The sequence below is a fragment of the Atractosteus spatula genome, chromosome 5 (genome assembly GCF_055471065.1).
Source record: "Atractosteus spatula isolate fAtrSpa1 chromosome 5, fAtrSpa1.hap1, whole genome shotgun sequence".
NCBI classification, from domain to species: domain Eukaryota; kingdom Metazoa; phylum Chordata; class Actinopteri; order Semionotiformes; family Lepisosteidae; genus Atractosteus; species Atractosteus spatula.
This window is the reverse complement of record NC_142710.1, coordinates 64,220,708-64,240,535: the sequence shown is the minus strand read 5'-3', so window position 1 is coordinate 64,240,535 and position 19,828 is coordinate 64,220,708. Positions and strand designations below refer to the sequence as shown.

General features: G+C 41.3%; 1 protein-coding gene across 4 annotated transcripts; it reads left to right on the top strand.

The window, feature by feature from the left end:
- Window positions 1-1,792: 1,792 nt before the first annotated feature.
- LOC148835460 (cadherin-related family member 4-like) lies at window positions 1,793-18,591 on the top strand. 4 transcript variants are annotated; one of them, XM_088915147.1, is made up of 20 exons: window positions 1,793-1,975; window positions 2,383-2,403; window positions 2,809-2,978; window positions 3,285-3,438; window positions 3,986-4,077; window positions 4,248-4,334; window positions 7,501-7,604; window positions 8,019-8,161; window positions 9,319-9,499; window positions 10,156-10,321; window positions 10,844-10,946; window positions 12,364-12,585; window positions 12,961-13,106; window positions 13,578-13,725; window positions 14,268-14,482; window positions 15,119-15,258; window positions 16,144-16,200; window positions 16,739-16,859; window positions 17,023-17,053; window positions 17,509-18,588. In XM_088915147.1, the coding sequence occupies exons 1-20, from the start codon at window positions 1,891-1,893 to the stop codon at window positions 17,562-17,564; spliced, it is 2,442 nt and encodes an 813-aa protein (XP_088771273.1). In that variant the 5' UTR covers window positions 1,793-1,890; the 3' UTR covers window positions 17,565-18,588. The 4 variants fall into 4 exon arrangements, with proteins under 4 accessions (XP_088771273.1, XP_088771272.1, XP_088771271.1 ...); XM_088915146.1 differs by lacking the exons at window positions 1,793-1,975; window positions 2,383-2,403 and having other exon boundaries at window positions 2,699-2,978; window positions 16,742-16,859; window positions 17,026-17,053; window positions 17,509-18,591; XM_088915145.1 differs by lacking the exons at window positions 1,793-1,975; window positions 2,383-2,403 and having other exon boundaries at window positions 2,699-2,978; window positions 16,742-16,859; window positions 17,509-18,591.
- The last annotated feature ends 1,237 nt before the right edge of the window (window positions 18,592-19,828 follow it).

The following is a 19,828-nucleotide window of genomic DNA, read 5'->3' as shown; positions in this document are numbered from 1 at the left end:
TCTTCTTGTGTACTGTGCCCAGGCCTCCAAGTCACAATTTCTAAACCTCTAACCAACCCCATGCCTGTAGGACATACTACCGCAATCAAGCCACCTGGCCACCTTGTTGAAGCCGATACCCTGCCTACTTTGAAAAAATGGCTTGATGACTTTCTGAGACTAATTAGCTACCAGCAACCAAAGTAATAGTGCCAACTGGCCTTTTTTGTCTGTATTTGATACATGACACACTAACACCGGTTTGTTTTTGTTGACTTTTGACTGACTTTTGTGAGAAATTCTGTTTTGTCCAACAGAGGTATATGTAGTAAACACTTGTACACAAATACTGTAAATACTCTACACAGTTTTTAGGACTTAGGACTGAGCTTTGCAGGACACTCCACTCAAAGCGCTTCACAGGTAATGGGGATCCCCTCCACCACCAGTGTGCAGCCCCACCTGGATGATGCACCAGTCCGCTCACCCACACACCAGCTCTCAGTGGGGAGGAGAGCAGAGTGATGAAGCCAGTTCAGAGAGGGGGGTTATTAGGAGGCTGTGATTGGTAAAGGCCAGGGGGAAATTAAGTCAGGACACAGGTAGCCGCTCCTACTGTTTTCAAGAAACGCCCTGGGATTTATAATAACCACAGAGATTCAGGGTCTTAGTTTCATGACTCATCCATAGGACAGTGCCTGTTTTACAGTATAGTGTCCCCATCACTAGGGCCCACACAATCGGTGAGCGCCCCCAGCAGGCTCCACTAACACCTCTTCCAGCAGCAGCCTTCGCTTTCCCAGGAGGTCTCTCATCCTGGTACAGACCAGGCTCGCACCTTTGCCAGTTGTGAGCTGCAGGGTAATTTAGCTGCTGGCAATATCCAGTGTAATTTCACTAGTCTTGTGAATTTTACTTTCTGGAAATCATTTTGGAAAACCTTTCTACTACCTTTGAATATAGAGGGAAAAACGTGTTTCTCCACAGCTACTGTACCAATATTTTTTGTGTAAAAGTAGCTGTGCAGATGATCCACTATGTAAAATGAAGTCCATCCATACATTTTTATTTTATTCCATGACATTGATCAAGAGAGTACTTGTATTTTCTCTCATAAGTGCCATTGTACAAAATACAGCTGATCTAAAGTGAGAAATGCAAATGTTCCACTGCTTTTCACTGTGTGCTTTGTCATTAAATGTGCGTAAGAAGGTATTCTAATTAGGACTGGGTCACTAAGTGGTAGGACACCAGATAAACGTTCCCTAGTAGCTTTTCTGTTCTGTGTTTGAGGTTCTTTTATTCTGTGATTAAAGGCAGCAATAAGCTTTATCTTTGGAGTTTTATACTGACTAGTTAGAATCTTCTTTGTTTGCATAAGGCTTTGTTTTCCCTCTTCTATGCACTTACCTATGTCCACTCTGTATCTGCTTATCTGTGCTCTGTTCACTTCATGAGTGCTTATAACTACAGTATATGCAGTATTGCATTTCAGCATATGCAGGCTTTTTAAAGACCGTTTCATTTCGTTTTGAAAGTGGAATTTTTGGGTAGTTGAGCGGATTTAACGTTAAAGGACTAAAATGTAACCTGACAGTGTTCCAATTGCCATGATGTTATGTTCTCTCGGTGGAATGTGGCAGGCAGGTAGCAGCAGAGTTACTGGGGTAACCATGGCATCTCGTGGGCTGTTGCCTGTTAAAGTGAGTTTTTGAATCAAGGCCAGCACAGCTTCTATAACTAAGACTGCTGGAGCTCTGCTGAGGCTGATTACAGTGTGTGTGTACTGAGCGATATAATGCTGTGATTGGCTACCAGTGTTCATATATCTTGAACACATAGCAACCCCGGTCACTGTGTTTGTGCTCCGCATCACAGACAGTAGTATGAAATGTGGAGCAGTGGACACTGATGGGTCTTTTTCTAGAGCTTAACATGAGAGGCACCATGAACACAGTCTTTGCATTCTCTTTGAGCCTCATTTTACTGATGCAAGGTATATTTTTGCTTTTGTATTCAGTCTGGACTTCAGGATTTGCTATGGTTATCCTATTATTACAAAACAGAACATTTGTTTGTGAGCATCAATTTAGTGTTTTTTTTCCGCACCTTAAAATGAATTCCTTAGTTTACGCATCATTGTAAAGTGGGGTTAAATTGTAACAGATAGATCTGAGAGATCAGGTTTGTAACAGATTTTCATTGTTTAATTTTTTTGAAAATGCTCAAGGTCTTAACTTCTTAAGGGCAGAACTCTGATAACGCAAGATGAGATTCTCTCAAGTACAAACCTGAAAGACCAGCAAAGTTCTAGCAGTTTTTGTGTGTCTGTGAAATTGTAATCTGTAAGAATTATTTGCATCTCTATGAAGATTAACATTAATCAATATTTTGTGTTTGCAGTACATGAATCCCACAGTCAAAGTAAGTAAAATTAATTTAAATAAGTAAGTCAATTTTAATTTAAAGTGTTGCTGAGTTTTTTTTTTCCAAACATGTTTCTTGTTAATGTGAAAAATAGTTGGAGTTCTACAATGGCCTGGACTACTTTTTTGTCAGCATAGGTATCGGCACACAATGTCAAAACTTTCTCCAGAAATAGTAAGAGCAAATGATCTGCTAGAATTGCCAATTTATTGTAGTTTTATTGCACTGAATTTAGTTACTTGTGTTGTTGGATATTGAGGGTGTCAATACTAAAGTGTATGACTATAAGAAGTGTACACTGAACTTAAAAATAAATCTGAGAAGTGTAAAAGAATTTTGATCTTAGATTCATGTTGGTGCTTTACTGAATGAATGTGTTTTCAAACGTTTTTCTGTTGATAGCTTTGAGCTTTACAACGGAAACAGTTTCTATCCCAGAAACCAGTCCTCCAGGGACAGTGGTTTTCATTTTCACTTTTTCTCCGGCGTCCTCCATCCCAACAATAAACTGCGTTGGTTCCAGCTCGTGCTTATCGATCTTTCAGCTCAGGGCAACTGGGACCACAGCTACGGTAAGGGACCAGCTGTCTGGAGCCTGTTTTATCAGAGAGCACGCGTTCACCGAGTATATACTGAATTTGTTATGAATCTACCTATGTGAAGCGGATATTCAGTGATGCCTTTCAGAAACAGAGATGCACACAAACTACAAAACAAAGTTGTATTGTTTGGCAAGGCGTCAGTCAAGAACTACTTTTCTTAACAGTTGTCTTAATTGATACAGAAAACCGATCCCATCTTTTGGAAGAGTTCTCTGCATTGATACCTAAAATACGGTTGCGGCATCAATTCTTCTACTCTCTCTGCTCTCTCTCTAGATTACTTTGTCCAGTTCGGCTGTTCTGAATCATAAAATCACAAATCAGTACACCATGGGCATCTCCATCTCTTATATAACTTCTTCAGCACAAGCCAGCCTCTATGTCGTCATCACTCCAGCCCCAAAGTGTGACAAACTCTTTGCGAGTGCAGGTGGGTCGGTGTCAGTGTATCTCTCTTCCAGGGAGTTTCAGCATAGGAAAGTAATAAAATCATCTCCCTGCAAATATCAACAGTCGATCAATTGTTCGGGTACTGTACAATAGAACCATTTTTGTGTTTTAGATCATAGCAATGAATTAATCTTTAATTCATTATAATGCATTAAGTAAGCTACATATGAAAATAGCTTATAGTTTATAAACTCTAGAGTGAGCCTGGACACAGCAGACTTCTTCTGTATGGTTGGAGTTACTTAAGAACATATTTTGGATTATTTAGCTTGAGTTTAGGGATATTGGAATCTCAGTATCCAGATTTAATAATATGGTTTATTTTGTGTTGCCTTTGGGTTATTATTCATAATAACATTATGAATCTTTTTTTAATCTTCTACATTTGTATACAAGTTCTTTTGGCTATACTGTATTTCTTTGTTTTGTTTTGTCCCCAGTTGATTGATTCATAAATAAAATGTGATAATAAACCATGGATCGCTAACGATGTCCGGGCATTGATTGATTAATTGATTGATTGGCAGGAGGAGCCACAGTAGAGGTCCTGCAGAACCTTGCTCCCTCTTCCATCATTTACATTGTGAATCCTGCTGATCCCAACCCAGGCAGCTATAAGGTAACAGCTGTTACCCTTTAAAAAAGATATCATATAAATAAGACACTAGTTATTACTGCAGTAGTATCAGATGACTGTATACAGTATATCGAAGCATCACATTGTCTTACAAATCTTCTGAAATCCCATCATAAGAACAGGTATCCTTCACAATGTTTTCTTCTTTACAGTACTCAATGACTCCTGAAAAGCCCTTTGGTATAAACATCAACACTGGAAGTGTTACGAGTCCCGAAAAAGGATTTAGTGGCCCAGGGGTAAGATTATTTATATACTGTAATAATAAAAACTTTCTGGCATTCTCACTTGGAAAGAAAATGAAGGAATGGAAGTGTTGTTGTTTTTAGTAAGCAGGAGGGAGCAATGGCTTGAATTGCTGGCTTTTAAAAAAGGGGGGTAGGTTAAAATTAAGTAGTTTTAAATCGGTTCCTCTGCCATAGGCCTTTTTGATTGATTGTTTGGATGTTGCATTGTAAAACTGAATGAATGCAGCCTCTGCAGATGCCCTTATACAGTGTGACGGTACTTATAAAGGTTTACTTTAAAGGCCATGTGTAGGGTTGGAGTGGAATAACCATAGATCAGTGGCTCCTGTCTCTCACCCTGGGGGGGAACCACTCTGTCTACTGGTTTTCATTCCAGCTGTCACCAGTACTCACCGATGCCTTTAATTGATCTGATTACTTGTTTAATCTTTTTGTTGATTTTGTTTCCACCCTCAATCCTGAATTAAAAAAAAAACCTTCTTCAAGCATATTGTTTCCAATAGCTTCTGCATAAACCGCATAACTCTGTCTCTCCTCCATGTGCTAACCATTATTAAATAGCATACAGTATACAGGGTTACAGGTGATCAATGAATGATTAACAGACATGAATGGGAATGACAGTGCCAAACACTCCTACAATGTACATGTTATTTTCCTTCAGCAGGTCCAATTACAGCTACAGTAGATTTCAGGCAGCAAAACCGAGTGAGAACACATCTAAGTGAGAAATTGGTACAGGCTTGATACCCAGTTTGAATTTCTATCTGACCTTTTTAAGTGCTGGAAGCGAGTTGACAAATTATGTGCGTGCTGTAGTTGAGAACACCCGTAATAGAGGATTTGAAAATCAAACACGTTATCGTAACAACAGTCATCGTTTTTCATTTTCACCCTGATAGACTCCAGAAAGTCTTCGTTTTCGTGCTTGAAAGAGAGGTGTAGGTTAAGGTTTTTATAGTTGAACTATCGCTTGCCTGACGGGACCTCTGATTTCAAGTCCCACTGCTTCCAAGTGCGCTGCCTGCACAGTCCCTACAAGCAGCCAGACCCATGAGCCAAAAGAACAGGCTCCTTCTGTGGGGAGCTGGAGCACTGCTGAGGCTCATGGAGAGCAGCACTCCTCGTCTTCATCCCGCACTATAAGATCTGTTACACTGCCCATACAGCACAATCAGTTCTCAGTTACTCTGTTATGTTAAAGTTGACCTGTGTCGCAATCATGCCGAATAAGGCCCGTAACAAACTGAAGAAGTTCAGGTGCGTACTGTAGCTGCGTCAGCATGCGCAGGCTGCAAAGGAACAAGTGGAAAGGTTTATTCCCTGCTGAAAAGAGTAGAGAAGAAACACAACATTTTGTCTGTGGAAGGAAGCCGAAGAAGACTCCACAGTTAAACTTTTTTTTTTCTTCTCTTTTCAGCAGGGAATAAACCTTTACTTGATCCTCTGTAACATTCTCCCCTCCACCATCACCAGTGTGTAGCCCCACCTGGATGATGTGATGTCAGCCAGAGTGCACCAGTACACTCTCAGACAGGCTCTCAGTGGGGAGGAGTGCAGTGATGAAGCCAGTTCAGAGATGGGGATTATTAGGAGGCCATGATTGGTAAAGGCCAGGGGGGATATCTCACCAGGAAGCTGGGGTAACACCCCAACTCTTTTAAGAAACACCTTTTAAATGGCCACAGAGAGTTAGGAACTCAGTTTTACTGATCATCTAAAGGACAGTGCCTTTTTACAGCATAGTGTCCCCATCACTATACTGGGGCATTAGGACCCACACAGACCGCAGGGTGAGCACCCCCTGCTGGCTCCACTAACACCTCTTCCTGCAGCAACTTTAGTTTTTCCTGGGAGGTCTCCCATCCATGTGCTGGCCAGGCTCACACTTGCTTAGCTTCTGTGGGTTGGCAGTTGTGAGCTGCCGGGTGATACGGCTGCTACTATTTTTTGCCATTTTTACTTACAATTGTATCTTGCTGATTTCGAACCAGAATAGTGTAAAATTCTCTAAGAATACTGGACAGACATCACAGTTTCCATGTGTTCTCATGAGTAAAAATGCTGCCTACAGAATGGCTAGTAAATGTGTGCAGCAGTCTGTACTAACATCATAAAACATCCCACATTCTTTTAAAACATAAAGCCTTTCATTCAACACAGAGATTAAAAATATTATAGTTTAATAATCTTTAACATTAAGACTTAAAAGTTTTATCTCTAAAAAGGTTCAGCTCTACTATCTCTCAGAACAATCTAGCACTCCCCTGTGCGGGTGAGAAGGAAGTAGTGTGTTAAAAAACAAATTTTTTGTCATCACGTATTTACTGATGTAAACAGGGTTAGGACCAAGTGTAGCACTATTCTGTTGACTTTATGATTTGATTTAAAGAAGCATGTACTCTACCATGACATTTATTTTTGCCATGTTGCTATGTGTATAGTTTCCTTTGTTTTCTTTCAACTTTAGCGATACCTTTGATAACAAAGCTGTAACTATGCAAGCAGCCTTTTGAGTTTTTGTGTACTCAGTGCTGGAGAAAATACTGAAATACTCTCATGCAAAGAAGGTGACTTCTTCATGGTTCAGTTAGAGTATTCTCTCACTTTTCTTCTGTGTTCTTTCAATTAAAAGCGTTCAAAGAGCCAATTTTTTCCTTACAGGCAAGTCTCTGCACAACATTTTACAATGTAGACCAAGCTCAAATACACAGTTTATGCCTTATACTGTAGGTAGCATGTTTTATAAGAACACACCTTATCCATTCCTGCTCAGTGGTGTAAGCTTGTACAGACAGCTTGTTACCCTTTGTAAGACACAATTAGGTGTGCTATCTTTAGGTGATGCTGTATAATATTGACTTTCATACTGTATATACGATCTCTGATATCAATAAAATACGTAGAATACTAACAGTTTGATAACACACATGTAGGCTTTTAAATTTTGAAATAGTGATGTGATGCAGTAATCTTGCAGACATCTTCTCTTCCATCTGCCTGTTTCCATGTTCAGGTTTTTATCTATTGGGTGTTAGAAGACTAAGCATTTCGTTTGCTGTTACAATGTTTTAACGTACATCAAAATGGATACTTTTGTCTTCTCCTGGTGGGAGAAAACACAAAGTATTTCAGAGCTTCCTTTGTCTGGTTGCAGAGCTTCACGCTGTTCATAACAGTCAATGATATGAATGGTTCATCGTGCAGTGGAATTCTCCATGTGAAGGTGTTGCCCGTAGAAACCGCCAATGTCACCTTCCCGTGAGTATACAGCATTGCTGACATGCTGGGGGCGTGGTTATTCCCAATCCGACGACGAGCACCCCGAGTTATTGCAGCAGGTGATCCGTGGATCCATCCAGGACACCTGCAACTCAGCACAGTTGCTCCACAGCAATGACAGGAGCTTGATACTGCTGTACGTACTGCAGCCACCTTTTTTAGGGGTAAACCTGGGGAACAACTGACTTAGAGGGGTTCAGTGATCCATCTGAGGAGTTTAGCTTTGCGCAAGGAAGCAATGAGGGCTGTGCAATGAAAGAAATACTCTGCCCACCAAAATGAAAAATATTTTGTCGCATTGAATTTAAAATGAAGCTAATTCTTTCAGTGTTTTTTTTTATCTTTGGGGTGGAATTTGCATGCTGGACACATCTGTGATCTGTCTTTCGTCAGGAAGAGCAGCTACGCTGTATCCATTGATGAGAACACTGGGCCAGGAGCCTCCGTCATGACAGTCTTAGCTAAAGGATCAGATATCTACTATCAGATCATTCCCCAGACCTTGGGAGGATATGCTGCTTATCAGATCCATCAGCGTAAGCCTTTCCCATTCATACACCACTGTTCTTTCTGTAGTTACCCAAAGATGTAAATAGTCCCCGAAAAGGGAAAGATGGGTCTGGACATTGATCCATGCTTTCTGCTATTTCATGCTGTACCATGCTGTTCCTTGAGGACATTATTACCATTTTGTCAGTTTAAATTATGCCTGAAACAACTACTCTGACTACAAAAGTAACAAAGAAATACTAATTTATGTGTGTTTTTTAGCTTGCTCATAATGTAGTTCACGTTTGCACCCGTCCTCAAATATTGAAAACCAGACACAGAGGAGAAAAAAAAAATATTTAAAAAGGGTTTTTTAATGGTTTTTTTTTGCATTAAATAGCTATACATATGTGCACATGTCCACTGAAGTGATTCTTAACTCTGGTTCTGGAGTCTGCTGGCTTTCATTGCAGCGAGCTCTATGTCTCCAATGTTAGCTGATGATTTAATTGATGTGCTTGATTATTTAGTCTTTTATTTTACTTGCCTTTTCAGTCAGTTCTGAGTATCATAAATACCCTGATTCAAGAGTACTGTTTCCAATGACAGGACTTTTATGCAACATCTTCTCAGCTTGCTTTCTGTTAGTTCTGATTAAACATCACTTTCTATTTAATCAGTTGATGATAAGCAGACACAGGTAGGAGAGACATCAATGAGTATTTTTTCCTTTTGCTGAGGTCCAGTTTGTTACATATCAGACAATATGAATCAGGGCATTGGTAAAACTCAGAAATCGGTACAGGGTTGATATTAATTACAAATCCCATTTGAACTTTTAAGAGATTAAAGCCAGTTCAGCTGAAAGCCCACCAAAAAAACTGAAATCAAGAGGTCTAGTCTGTGACTAGGAATTTGACTGTTGTAAAAACCAGAAAACAGTGTTCCTACAGGATCAGGGTTGTAGACCACTGGAATACTGTGTGTTTGTGTAACAGGGCTCGGTATAGCGAGCATGTCACAGTAGTGACATCATCCTTTTGAAACCCAGACGGGGTAGGTTTCTGCTGAGTCACAAGGCCCTGCTTGCTAGTGTACAGGGTGATCAAATCCCAGCAGGGGTGGAGCAGATTAGCACAAGTGCATACTGAGGAATTTTGGGGAATTGCCAGGGTTGATCAGCTTCATGTTTTTTGCTCTCCAGGGACGGGTGAAATCAGAACCACCTACAACCTCGATCTGGAGGCGAACCCTCACCTGAACTCCTCGGTATTTCTGGTGCAGGCCTACGACCCGATCCATAAAGTCAGCGCCACAGCGACGGTCTCCATCACTGTGAGGGACGTCAATGAATTCCCACCTGTATGCCTCCCAGCTCTCATTGTGTGAGGAGTCTTTATCTAATCTCTCCCTCCTGCTGCTGTAATGTGTGCTGCTCCCGTGACTACTGTATATGAATGATTAACATCGGCTGAGCTAAAGAGAGGATAAGCATGGTATTTTTAGACTAACCATTAGGACTACTCTCAATCTTCCTCTTGAGGAAGAAGAATGAGCTGAGGTTTCAATTTTTCTTTTCTGTTCCCTGTGTAAAAGGGAAAGATGGAGTCTCTTGTTTCCAACTTTCCTTATGACTTTTTTTGTTGCAGGGTCTGCTTTCAAAAAGTCAGATGTGTCCGTTATTACATTTTAGTGTGACAGCGAGAGTAGTTCAGTGTGTTTCTATGGGGGGCCCTCTGTCTTCTGGTTCATGTGGTAGCTGAGCTCTCAGTTAACTGACCCCTGAACTACACTAATCGTCACGTGAATTAAACATTTTTAATAGTTTTCAGCTACAGACTTGTACAGTAGATCTCAAGTTGCTTAATGGAGTCTTCTGCACCTGACGACAAAGGAACGGGTCTAATTCTGCACATTGTTAGCCTCAGCAAAGGGTTCTGTGAAGCTGAGAGCACAGCTGAAATGAAGCCCAGCCAACACTGGGGGGGTCCTAAAAAAACGCACCCCTGGCAAACAAATGTGGTCTTTTGTCGATGAACAGAGCACAAATAAAGGAATCGGAACCCATTGGATACAAGTTTCCAAGTGATGACCCAGTGAAGTGTGTGGACATGGACAGGACGGACAGCAGCCTAACATACAGTATCGTTACTAACGAGAACTCCAAGGACAAGTTCCGGATCTCGCCACAGGGCGGGTATTTGGTGGTGAGCAACTTGTTGATTTAGTTCGAGAGCTGCCCGTGTCACGGGTTGTTCATCCGACCTCTCTTTTTTTCCTTAACTTTTTAAATTTCCAATTGAATTTGCATTGGGTTTTTTTTTTCTTTGTGTTTTCTGTATAAAAATTCTGACACCCTTGTGGGTTGTGTAAAACCTGTGGTGGAGCGGTGGCACTGCAGCTAAGGATCTGTGCCTGTGGCTGGAAGGTTGCAGGTTCAAATCCCGCAGTTGGCAGAGGAATCCTACTCCATGGGGCCCCTGGGCAAGGCCCTTAACCCCAACTGTTCTGGGGTGCTGTACAATGACTGACCCTGTGCTCTGACCCCAGCTTCTCTCTCTGTCTGTGTCTCATGGAGAGCAAGCTGGGGTATGTGAAAAGACAAATTCCTAATGTAGGCAAAAGTATATGGCCAATAAAGTGATCTGATCTTACCTTGTCAATAAGTCTGTCTTCACTGTAAGATTCTACTGGAAACCGTTCTTTGCTTCTCTGCTTGTTTTCCCTAGTTGAACAGTACATTGGATTATGATTCCTATGAAGTGGCAAATGTTAATTTTCTGTACACTGCTAGTATCATCATAACAGACAATGGAAAGCCTCCGCTGACAAGTAAGTCTACTTTTTTTGGTGTGATTATTAATGTTGGTGTTATTAGCAGTAGTAGTAGTTGTAACAATAAAGTGAAAGAGTTGCTTATCAAACATTGTAATATACAGTATATAGAGTAGATACAATAACTGCTGGCTTGAAGTGCCTTTTATTTGCTTCACAATTAAGCTTTGGTTGTCAAACTACTGTACATTAATTTAAATTATTTGGGTTTACTTGCTCAAAACTGAACTTTAATGCCTTCAAAGCTTTCTTTGCACAATTTCCAAATCCAGAATAATTCAAGTGTTTTAAAAATACATATAATGAGTCCAGAATATGGAGGAAACCTAGCAGATTCCCAGGAAAAAATCTCCCCTTATCATTCCGGTGAACGTGCTCTATAGATGAGAGTTCCATTCAGTGAGATGTGCTGTTTTCTGAATGCTCTGAATGCTGTTGTCTTTTCCTTGCAACCTCTGTATTCTAAAAATGTCTTTTCAAAGCTTCCGCTTACCTTCTCCACTCCTTGTGTTTTTAGACCTATAAATCAATGTTACTGAACCCAAAGTGTAAACTCCAGGTCCACTGGTTCTTAGTTGTGCAGTTTGCATTTCAAGCCCAGGAAGAATAATCATAGGCAACGGCCAGTTAGTTCAGTGACATATTTAGGAGCTCTATTTGAATGAGACCCCCCCAAAAAACCCATCGTCTCCCAAACACTGGAGGTGAGGAAGAGTCCTATAGGCAGAGAGCCTGTTAATGGTTCATTCTCTGTGCCCTTTTCATTCAGGGGGTTAATTAAGCAGTCCACGAGTCCATAAGTCGGACCTCGGTCAAGTTAAGTTTGTCTAAACGCGAAATTTTAGTCAGGTTTGCAGGTGATACCAAAATAGGAGGATTAACAAGTAGTGTGTAAATAGCAAAAAGATTCAAAAGATTTGGATAAAATACAAGACTGGGCTAACACTGCCATCTGGCAGATGGTGATGCAGACAATTACTCTTAGGGGAAACATAAACTATAAACCCAAAATGGGAAATGCTGAGCTCGAAGGGCCTGCTTAAGAAAATGACTTAGGTGTTTATGTTGACACATCTTCCCTAGACAACGTGGGAGCAAGGTAAACAAAGTGTAGACTTTAAATGCAAGGAAAATATGTTGACATTGTATAATGTGCAAGTAAGGTCTTGCATTAAAGAATGTCCTGTACTAACATAAACAGTGAACTATGAACAAGAGGTTACAAGCTAGAACTATGTAGGAGTGCATTTAAAACTAAGAATAAGACGCACATCTTTACCCAAAGGGTGGTAGGAGTATGAAACGACCTACCTTCTTTAAAGTAACAGCTGGCTGAGATCATATTGAGATAATTATCTACTAACTACCAAATGGATTGATGGGCTGAATTCTCTTTGCTCTCTTAATCTTCCAGCTACAATCCCAGTATACGTAACGGTGACCCAGGTGAATGAGCACCCTCCTGTCTTCAGCCCCTGCCCTCAGGCCATGCAGGTGAACGAGAATGCCCCTCTGGGCACTGTCATTGGCCAGGTCAATGCCACAGATCGAGACTGGCCCTTCAATAATGTCGAGTACAGCATCGCCGGGGGCGCAGGCAACAACCCCCCAAAATTCTACATTGACCCCAGAAGTGGTGAGCATCTGTTTGCACCTTTTTTAAATTAAATTAAAGACATGGGAAATTCCAGTTTTAGTTGCACCAATTAATGCTTTTTTCTGCAGGTGAAAGGATTTGTGCTTGATTCCTTTGTCCAGTCAGCATTGCTGGGGTTATACCTGAGGACACATGTTTTTGCTTTGACCTTATGGATTAATTGTCCAATAGTATCGTTATTCTTTACTATTCTTATTCTTCTGGTAACAACAGGTAAACACTATTTTTTTCTGCATGTAGAGAATGTACCACATAATCTAATCAAAGCATAAGTGTGGTATCACAGGTATAAGAAATTTAGAACATGTACACATATAGGATGTCCCCATGAAATCAGCGTTTCTTTGTTTGAAGGTGAAATCCATGTTCTTTCTCACCTGGACTATGAGAAGCAGTCAATTTATCAACTGAAGATCAAGGCTGTGGACATGAACCAGGACATTTCCCCTGATCCACAGATGCAGAAGACTGCCTTTTGTACTGTCACTGTCAGAGTTCAGGTAAATGGAATTCATTATATTGCATGCTTAATTGTTAAAAAATGTATGCTTCAATGGGGAACAGTAATGTAACTGACAAGCTATGAAGGGTTGTGTGCATTCAGTGCATTTAATTAAACTGTTCCTCAATTCCTTCTCATTCCAAATACTTCCTTACTTTTCCTGTTGGACTTACGGTACATTATCAAACTTTTGTTGCCGCAGAGCAAGCCTTACTCACCATTAACTGAAAGTTACAATGCTGGTCTGGAAAGGAAAAGTGATTCAACTCAGAGAAAAGGAAATTGTGCACTACAACAAAAGAGCTTCGATACTCATTCAATTAAAGACCTGTGACGATGTGTAATTATGTGTACAATTAGTCTCAAGACTAGTGTGCTCATTATTATTACTATGTCTAGTGTTGTTCTGGACTCTTTTAATTAAACTTTTGGGATTGAACGGTTTGGAAATTTGTTTTCTAAAACTCAGGATGAGAATGACAACCCACCTATGTGTAAACCTCCTTATTATGAGGAACTAATTTATTCCACTCTGAAGACTGATGTAGGAATAACAACTATTCAGTGCACGGACATAGACACCCCTACAGAAGACCTTACCTATAGTATAGTAGGAGGTGAGTCGTTCACAGATCAGTGCACCGATTATAGCAAAATGTATGTTTTACACCGTTTTAAGAATGATATGGAACATCCTAATGCAGGCATTAATATAATTACAAAAAGGTTAAATTGGGGGTAATCGCCAGTTTTGTTTTGGAATAGAAAAGCTGGACATGAACTTTAGGAAGGCAGATATTTGACCAATTGCAGTACATCTTTTTACATCTTAATGGTACACACTGGGGAAAAAAAAATAAAAATATGTAAAGTTATTTTCAACATAATGTGAGCAGAATAATTTGCCATTCTGCCGGTAGGGTAAGATACATTGTTTCAAAAGGATCATGGAAAGTAATTCTGGTCCTCTCACAAAGCCTCTGAAAAATGAGGGTAAATAAGTAACAGCAAAGTTTCACTTGAATTTTTTTTCATCTTATGAAAACGTCATCTTGTCATCATACAAATACTAGATTTCTGCTCGTAAAATTGACCAGTGCAGGAGTCAGGTGTCCCGGGGGGCAGAACTGCACTGTTGACACCTCCTGTACTTCCTCAGGCAACATTAATAACCGCTTCACCATGAAGGGAAGCGCCCTGTGTTCCCGGAATGCCTTTTCCTTCAAGATGCCAGGGGTTTATGACCCCACGGACTATGAGCTCCTGATTGAGGTGAAAGACAAAGGCCCGCCTGTTTTCTCCACCACGGCGACCGTGATCGTGCACGTGGTTCCCTGGACGACAACCCAGCCCACCACCACTGTCAAAACCACGGTAACGCCGCCATGGAAACCACAGGGGCTGCTTCCAGGCCCCCGCGTCCTGTGTGCCGGCACCAGGCTGGGTTTCCTCCATTAACCAGACCCGAGCTTGGTGCTGTAGGAGTGTGTTTCAGAATTACGACGAGCTGCGTGAGAGAACATCTTCCAAGTTCTGGCCCACTATAGAAGTCCTGTTGGGTTTTTTAGCTCTCAAATCCTGCTGTGCATTTTTTAGCTCTTTTTCTCTCATTTTCCAAAAATACCTGGTAAGACCCATCTATTTTAGCTGTTAATCTCACATTTGTTCTCCTTCCGTTACATTTTTTTCTTGAAAGATGTCTGCGCCTTTTTTCAGGCCCAAAGATTTTCACCATTCTGAACAGCTGGGCGGATCTAGTTTGTGAAGATGTAATGGCTTCGAGCTTATAGATCTATTTGAAGGGAAAATACAAGGGGTAAATATATGTAAATAGGGGAGGGAGGGATGAAATTGTGTTTTTCAGACTTTTGGAAGGAGTGGGAAGTTGAAATTGAGGAAATGGGGCAGAACTGGTTGAAACCGAAGACTCTTAAGTGAAAGCAGAGACGCGAGCCATCCAGACAACGGGCACTTCCCTCACAGATTTCACCGTCATCATTGTGTTTACAGCACAGGCCCCGGCAGACTAAGACAGTGACGCTGACGGTGTTCGAGTGGGTCCCAGACATGTGGTTTGTGGTCGTGCTCACAGTTACTGGAGCCCTGCTGCTGCTGGCTCTGGCCTTACTCACCTGGAAACTGCTCACCCTGTATGTATCAGCTCCCAAGCCTGTGTGTTCCAATCATGCCAATCATGATCCTGAACTATTTACTAGTGATTAGAGATTAGTTTGGTAAAGATATGTTGAGACTCCAGCTGGTGTTTGTAAGAATGTGCAGCAGAGTGGCTTAAGAAGGGGCTGCAGTTACAGTTGGCCTGCCACTAGAGGTCACTACACAACCTCTTATTACTTGTAAATAGCCACACTAGGGGTGACTGATGTAATTATTGGTTAATTGGTAAAGGGTTTAGAAATGTTCCTTCTCTCATGGGTGTAATTAGGCTTTTGTTTGGTATTTAAAGGGCATGCACAGTGCTAGTGGTGACTTTTTGTTTAATGTTTACCCTGGAAAGGAGTAAAATTAAAGCCTCCAGGACTTTACTCTGGGACCGTAACAGATTGTGTTTTTTTGCACAACTCATGAGACTGGCCTGCTTGACAGCAAGGTCTGTCACAGCATGATATTCCAAAATACGCGTAAGTTAAAAAAACAATAAAGGGGGACCCCTCACAGTTTGGGGTGCAGGTTGTGCTTCATACTTTAGTAACTGCTGGTTCAGTTATGACCTACAGTACCTACAGACTGGCAGATTTTTCTTCTCTGTTTTTTCCATGCCTGTAGCCAGCTTGTCCCTCCAAGCAGCAGTGTGTAGCAGGCCTGAGCTGCTGGGGTTTTGAGACCTCTGGAATATTCAGGGCAGTAAGCTTAGTGCCCCGCCAGGCCTCTGAGAGCTGTAAGGGGCGCCTCCAGCTTCAGAGCAGCTTATCACCGCTTCCGCTATGACTGTTTTAACAAGGAACCAAGCAGCATGTGGATCTGTGCATGTGGCCCCTGCCCGCTGGGCACTCATACAGAGGTGTTTCTTCCTGCAGGACCTCAGTCTGCGGGCGGGCCCCCATAGAAGCAACCAAACCCCTCCTGCAGGACAGGTGAGCTCCAGCCCCGTAGCCCTCCCCCTCTGTCGGACTGGAGCAGAAAGTGGCTTAACCTGATACCTTCAGGTATCCGACTCTGAAACCCTCAGCGAAACTTGTGAACCCTTGGTCACTTTAAAAAAACAAACAAGCAAACAAGTTTCTCAAAAAAGCAAGTGATTCCTATCAGGTGGGTGGTATTTTTATTTTACAGCAGCGGTGTTGGTGTACAGACAGACAGGGAAAAAAAAAACACGACAACCACATCGATACGCATACTGTACATATTGGCATGGAAAATCAAGTGTTAAGGAAGGATATGGCTGAAGGTATGAATGAGAACTTAAGTCTAGCGTTTCGGAGTTGGCAAGTCTCTACCTGCGTTCCGATGGGAGTAATTGGATTTATTGGAATTGGTACATGGATAAGTTATTCTTGTTTAGGGCAGCCAGAGGAGCTGTGAGTTTGCTGGGTTTTATTTTTAATCTAGCCCTTCACGACATTGATGTAAAAGGCTTTTAAAGCCGCTGCTTGCGTGTGTTTTTGATTCTAGCAGCGGCCAGTTCAGTGGAGTCTTTGAAGATGCGGGACCCACATCGCCGAGCAACCTCCGTCAGCAGAGCTCACCCCCCCCGGCCGCGGACAAAGAGATCCCCGAGAGCCCCCTCTCCCTGGTCAGTTCTCTTTCCACCGCCTCACTTCCGAACAGGACTGCTTTCAGCTGAGGGACACTCTCCCGTCTCTGGAATGAGCAGTTTTAAGCCGTATTTCTAGTCGGATAAAAAGGTGGTTCTTCAGTGTTAGTGAGCGTTAATGTGTGGTAATTTATTTTTCCAGCAGCAATTCGATGGAAGAGCCCAGGACCCGAGTAAGTAATTTGGTTAATATTCCTATTCCCTTCCGCCCTCAGTTAGCGTCCCTGAATTTGAATTTGAATTTCGCTATCATGCGATATTGCTGGAGTTATTCATTTTTTTCCAGTCAATAACACATTTCATAGTGAAAATCGATTTAGCCTCGGTTGCCAGGATAAAAATTCCCATTATGCGGACTGAAAGCTGTCATTATCATTGTGAATGGACATAAAATGACTATAAGCATACAGTAAGATGCCTTCTAACGTATAAAATGCCACAAGAGATTTTCTGTATATGAATATACTGTACAGTACTTGGCAAACGTCTACATAATTACTTTGTTTTAAGTGAAATGCATCATGCATTGGAAGGGCAATGAAGGCCTTTGTGGAAAATCACTAAACTGAATCAGAGATTTCAGTTCTGACAGTCAAAGCCTGGATAACAGACTTTGTTTGTCTCCTAGTCACAGGGAGAGAGTACATCTTCAACAGTGTCACTGGACAAAGGCGCTGGCTGTGAAAGAACAAGGCTCTGTTAGAGTGGACATTACTGGATGCATGTCACTTACATTGTGCCAGAACAGACATTTCCTACATCCTCTTTTTAAGATTTGTTGAAAAGAATCTCCCCCTGCATATACAGCACCATTGACAAAGAACCTGACAAAAAACTTCCCTAAGTATCATCACGTGGCACCTAAATTTAAGCACTTCTTCAAATGATAGCCAATTGATCACAGTCCCATCAAACCTGTACACCCAGCAACTTTCTGTTCAGCTTAATTGAACACAGCAACTCAAACTGATACGAACTGTGCTGAGCTTGAAGCCATATTACCTCGCACAGTAGTTAAATCATGTTAATATGGAAATATGATCAAACTCACCTTGGGACACAAGCAAAGTCAATTTAAAGGCAAGAGATGATGTTGGGGTTTTGACTGTTCCTCTCACCTTGCACTGTGTGAGGAAACAAAACAACTTTGAAAACAACATCTATACTGTAACATCCAGACCACTAGCATTTAAATAAAGCACTCTGACCTGGTCTGTCATTTGTTCAAACTTCTCCTAAAGCAAAAAAAAAAAGATATACGTGGAGCCTCTATAATTATTACTAGCAATAAGATGACACTGTATTCACTTTTGTAGTTGTAATTCAAAATAGCACTATACACTTGTGAAAAGATTGAATGCTTATTTTACAGTGGAAATGGAATCTTAATTAGTCATATTGACATTTACACAAATTCAGTTTGTGATTATAAAATGCTTGTCATGTTAAAGTATAATCCAGTAACATCAGCATGTGTTAACACAGCTACAATATTGCACTTAATCCTACTGTTGTGACTATTAAACACCCCTCACAGTCTCTTAGATGCCACTCTGTAGGTGATGCATCGCCTTCCTTCTCCATGAGAGTCACTTCATTGTTTTTTACACTTTATGATTAATGCTATTGTCTTGCATGGTTTTTTTTTTTTTCCTCGCCTAATGCAAAATAAAGATTTTTTAGCTTCCTGTAATGAAAGGGGGCATTAAAATTCCAATTGTCTGTCTTTAATTATTCCAAGGAATGTAGGTGTCAGGATGTTCATACTGTATGCCATGAAAAAGCTACTAACTACCAAATAGGACAGATGGGCTGAGTGGCCTATTCTCATTTGTAACCTTTTTCTATGTTCTTATGTGCGAACACAGCCTTTGCACTAAGTCAGTGTAACCTAACTACACTTCAGTCCAATGGAAAGAATTTCCTTTTATGCAATTTGGGTAAGAGTGCCTCCATCCAACACTTTAAGACAGGCCTATAGGCTGCAGTTTTGTTCAAAAGTAAAAAGCTGTCACCCCTGAAGCTTTACAGTAATATGGGTATCATCATTGAGGAGCAGTGACTGAGCCACACTGTGTCACACCCAAAGCCACTCTGTTTTGGAGAGAGAAATGTTTTTCGACATTGCAATTCAGTCTTGATTATCGTACATCAAGTCTACTTCTCCGTCCAAGGGTCTCCCAGTGCTTGACCTGAAGGCACACATACCTGCTGGGTATCATTCCAGCCAAGCTTTGTTACTCAATGGATCCCTTAATGGACTTAATACTTGGATTAAGTTGAACTGTTTGATTATTTTCAGCTCTCACACGTGTTGAAGGTTGCCTTTCAACTACCATATTTCATAAGTAACATACAAGTCAAAACTTTTAAGTAGAAAACAATCTTGTAAATTTTCCAATCAAACAGCTTCTTAATTCAATTATGGCTTCAATTAAGTAATTAGGCTCAGCCGGAATAAAAAGCCACGAGTTGTGTAAGCCCCCAGTACCAAGGCTGGGAACCCCAGCTGTGTTCCACATACAGTAGATGTAGATGGCAGGGAGCTGATTTTAAAGAGAGAAGGAAACAATGCAAAGAAGAAACAAGATCCCATGTGGTATAAGCTGAAACAAGGAACAAGCAACAATGACATCAATCCTCAGGTGGGTAACGTGGTGCCCTATTACGCCCTATAGGCACAAAAGACTGAGCAGAGGCTGAGACACATAAGACAGGGACAACTAGGAAGTTTGGCCATTGCATGTTGTTCTATGTTTTTTTTTGTATTTTAGCTTGTGCTTAGTGATTTCAGACGACATTGTGCAGGCGGTGCAAGGGAAAGTACTCAGCACGGGGGATTCGCAATGATTTGAATTTTCCAGCGGTGGCAAAGGAAATCAAGAGTTTCATTTCTGAAACGGTGCAATTTATTTTACACCTCCACGTTGTCGCCATTTAATAACTAA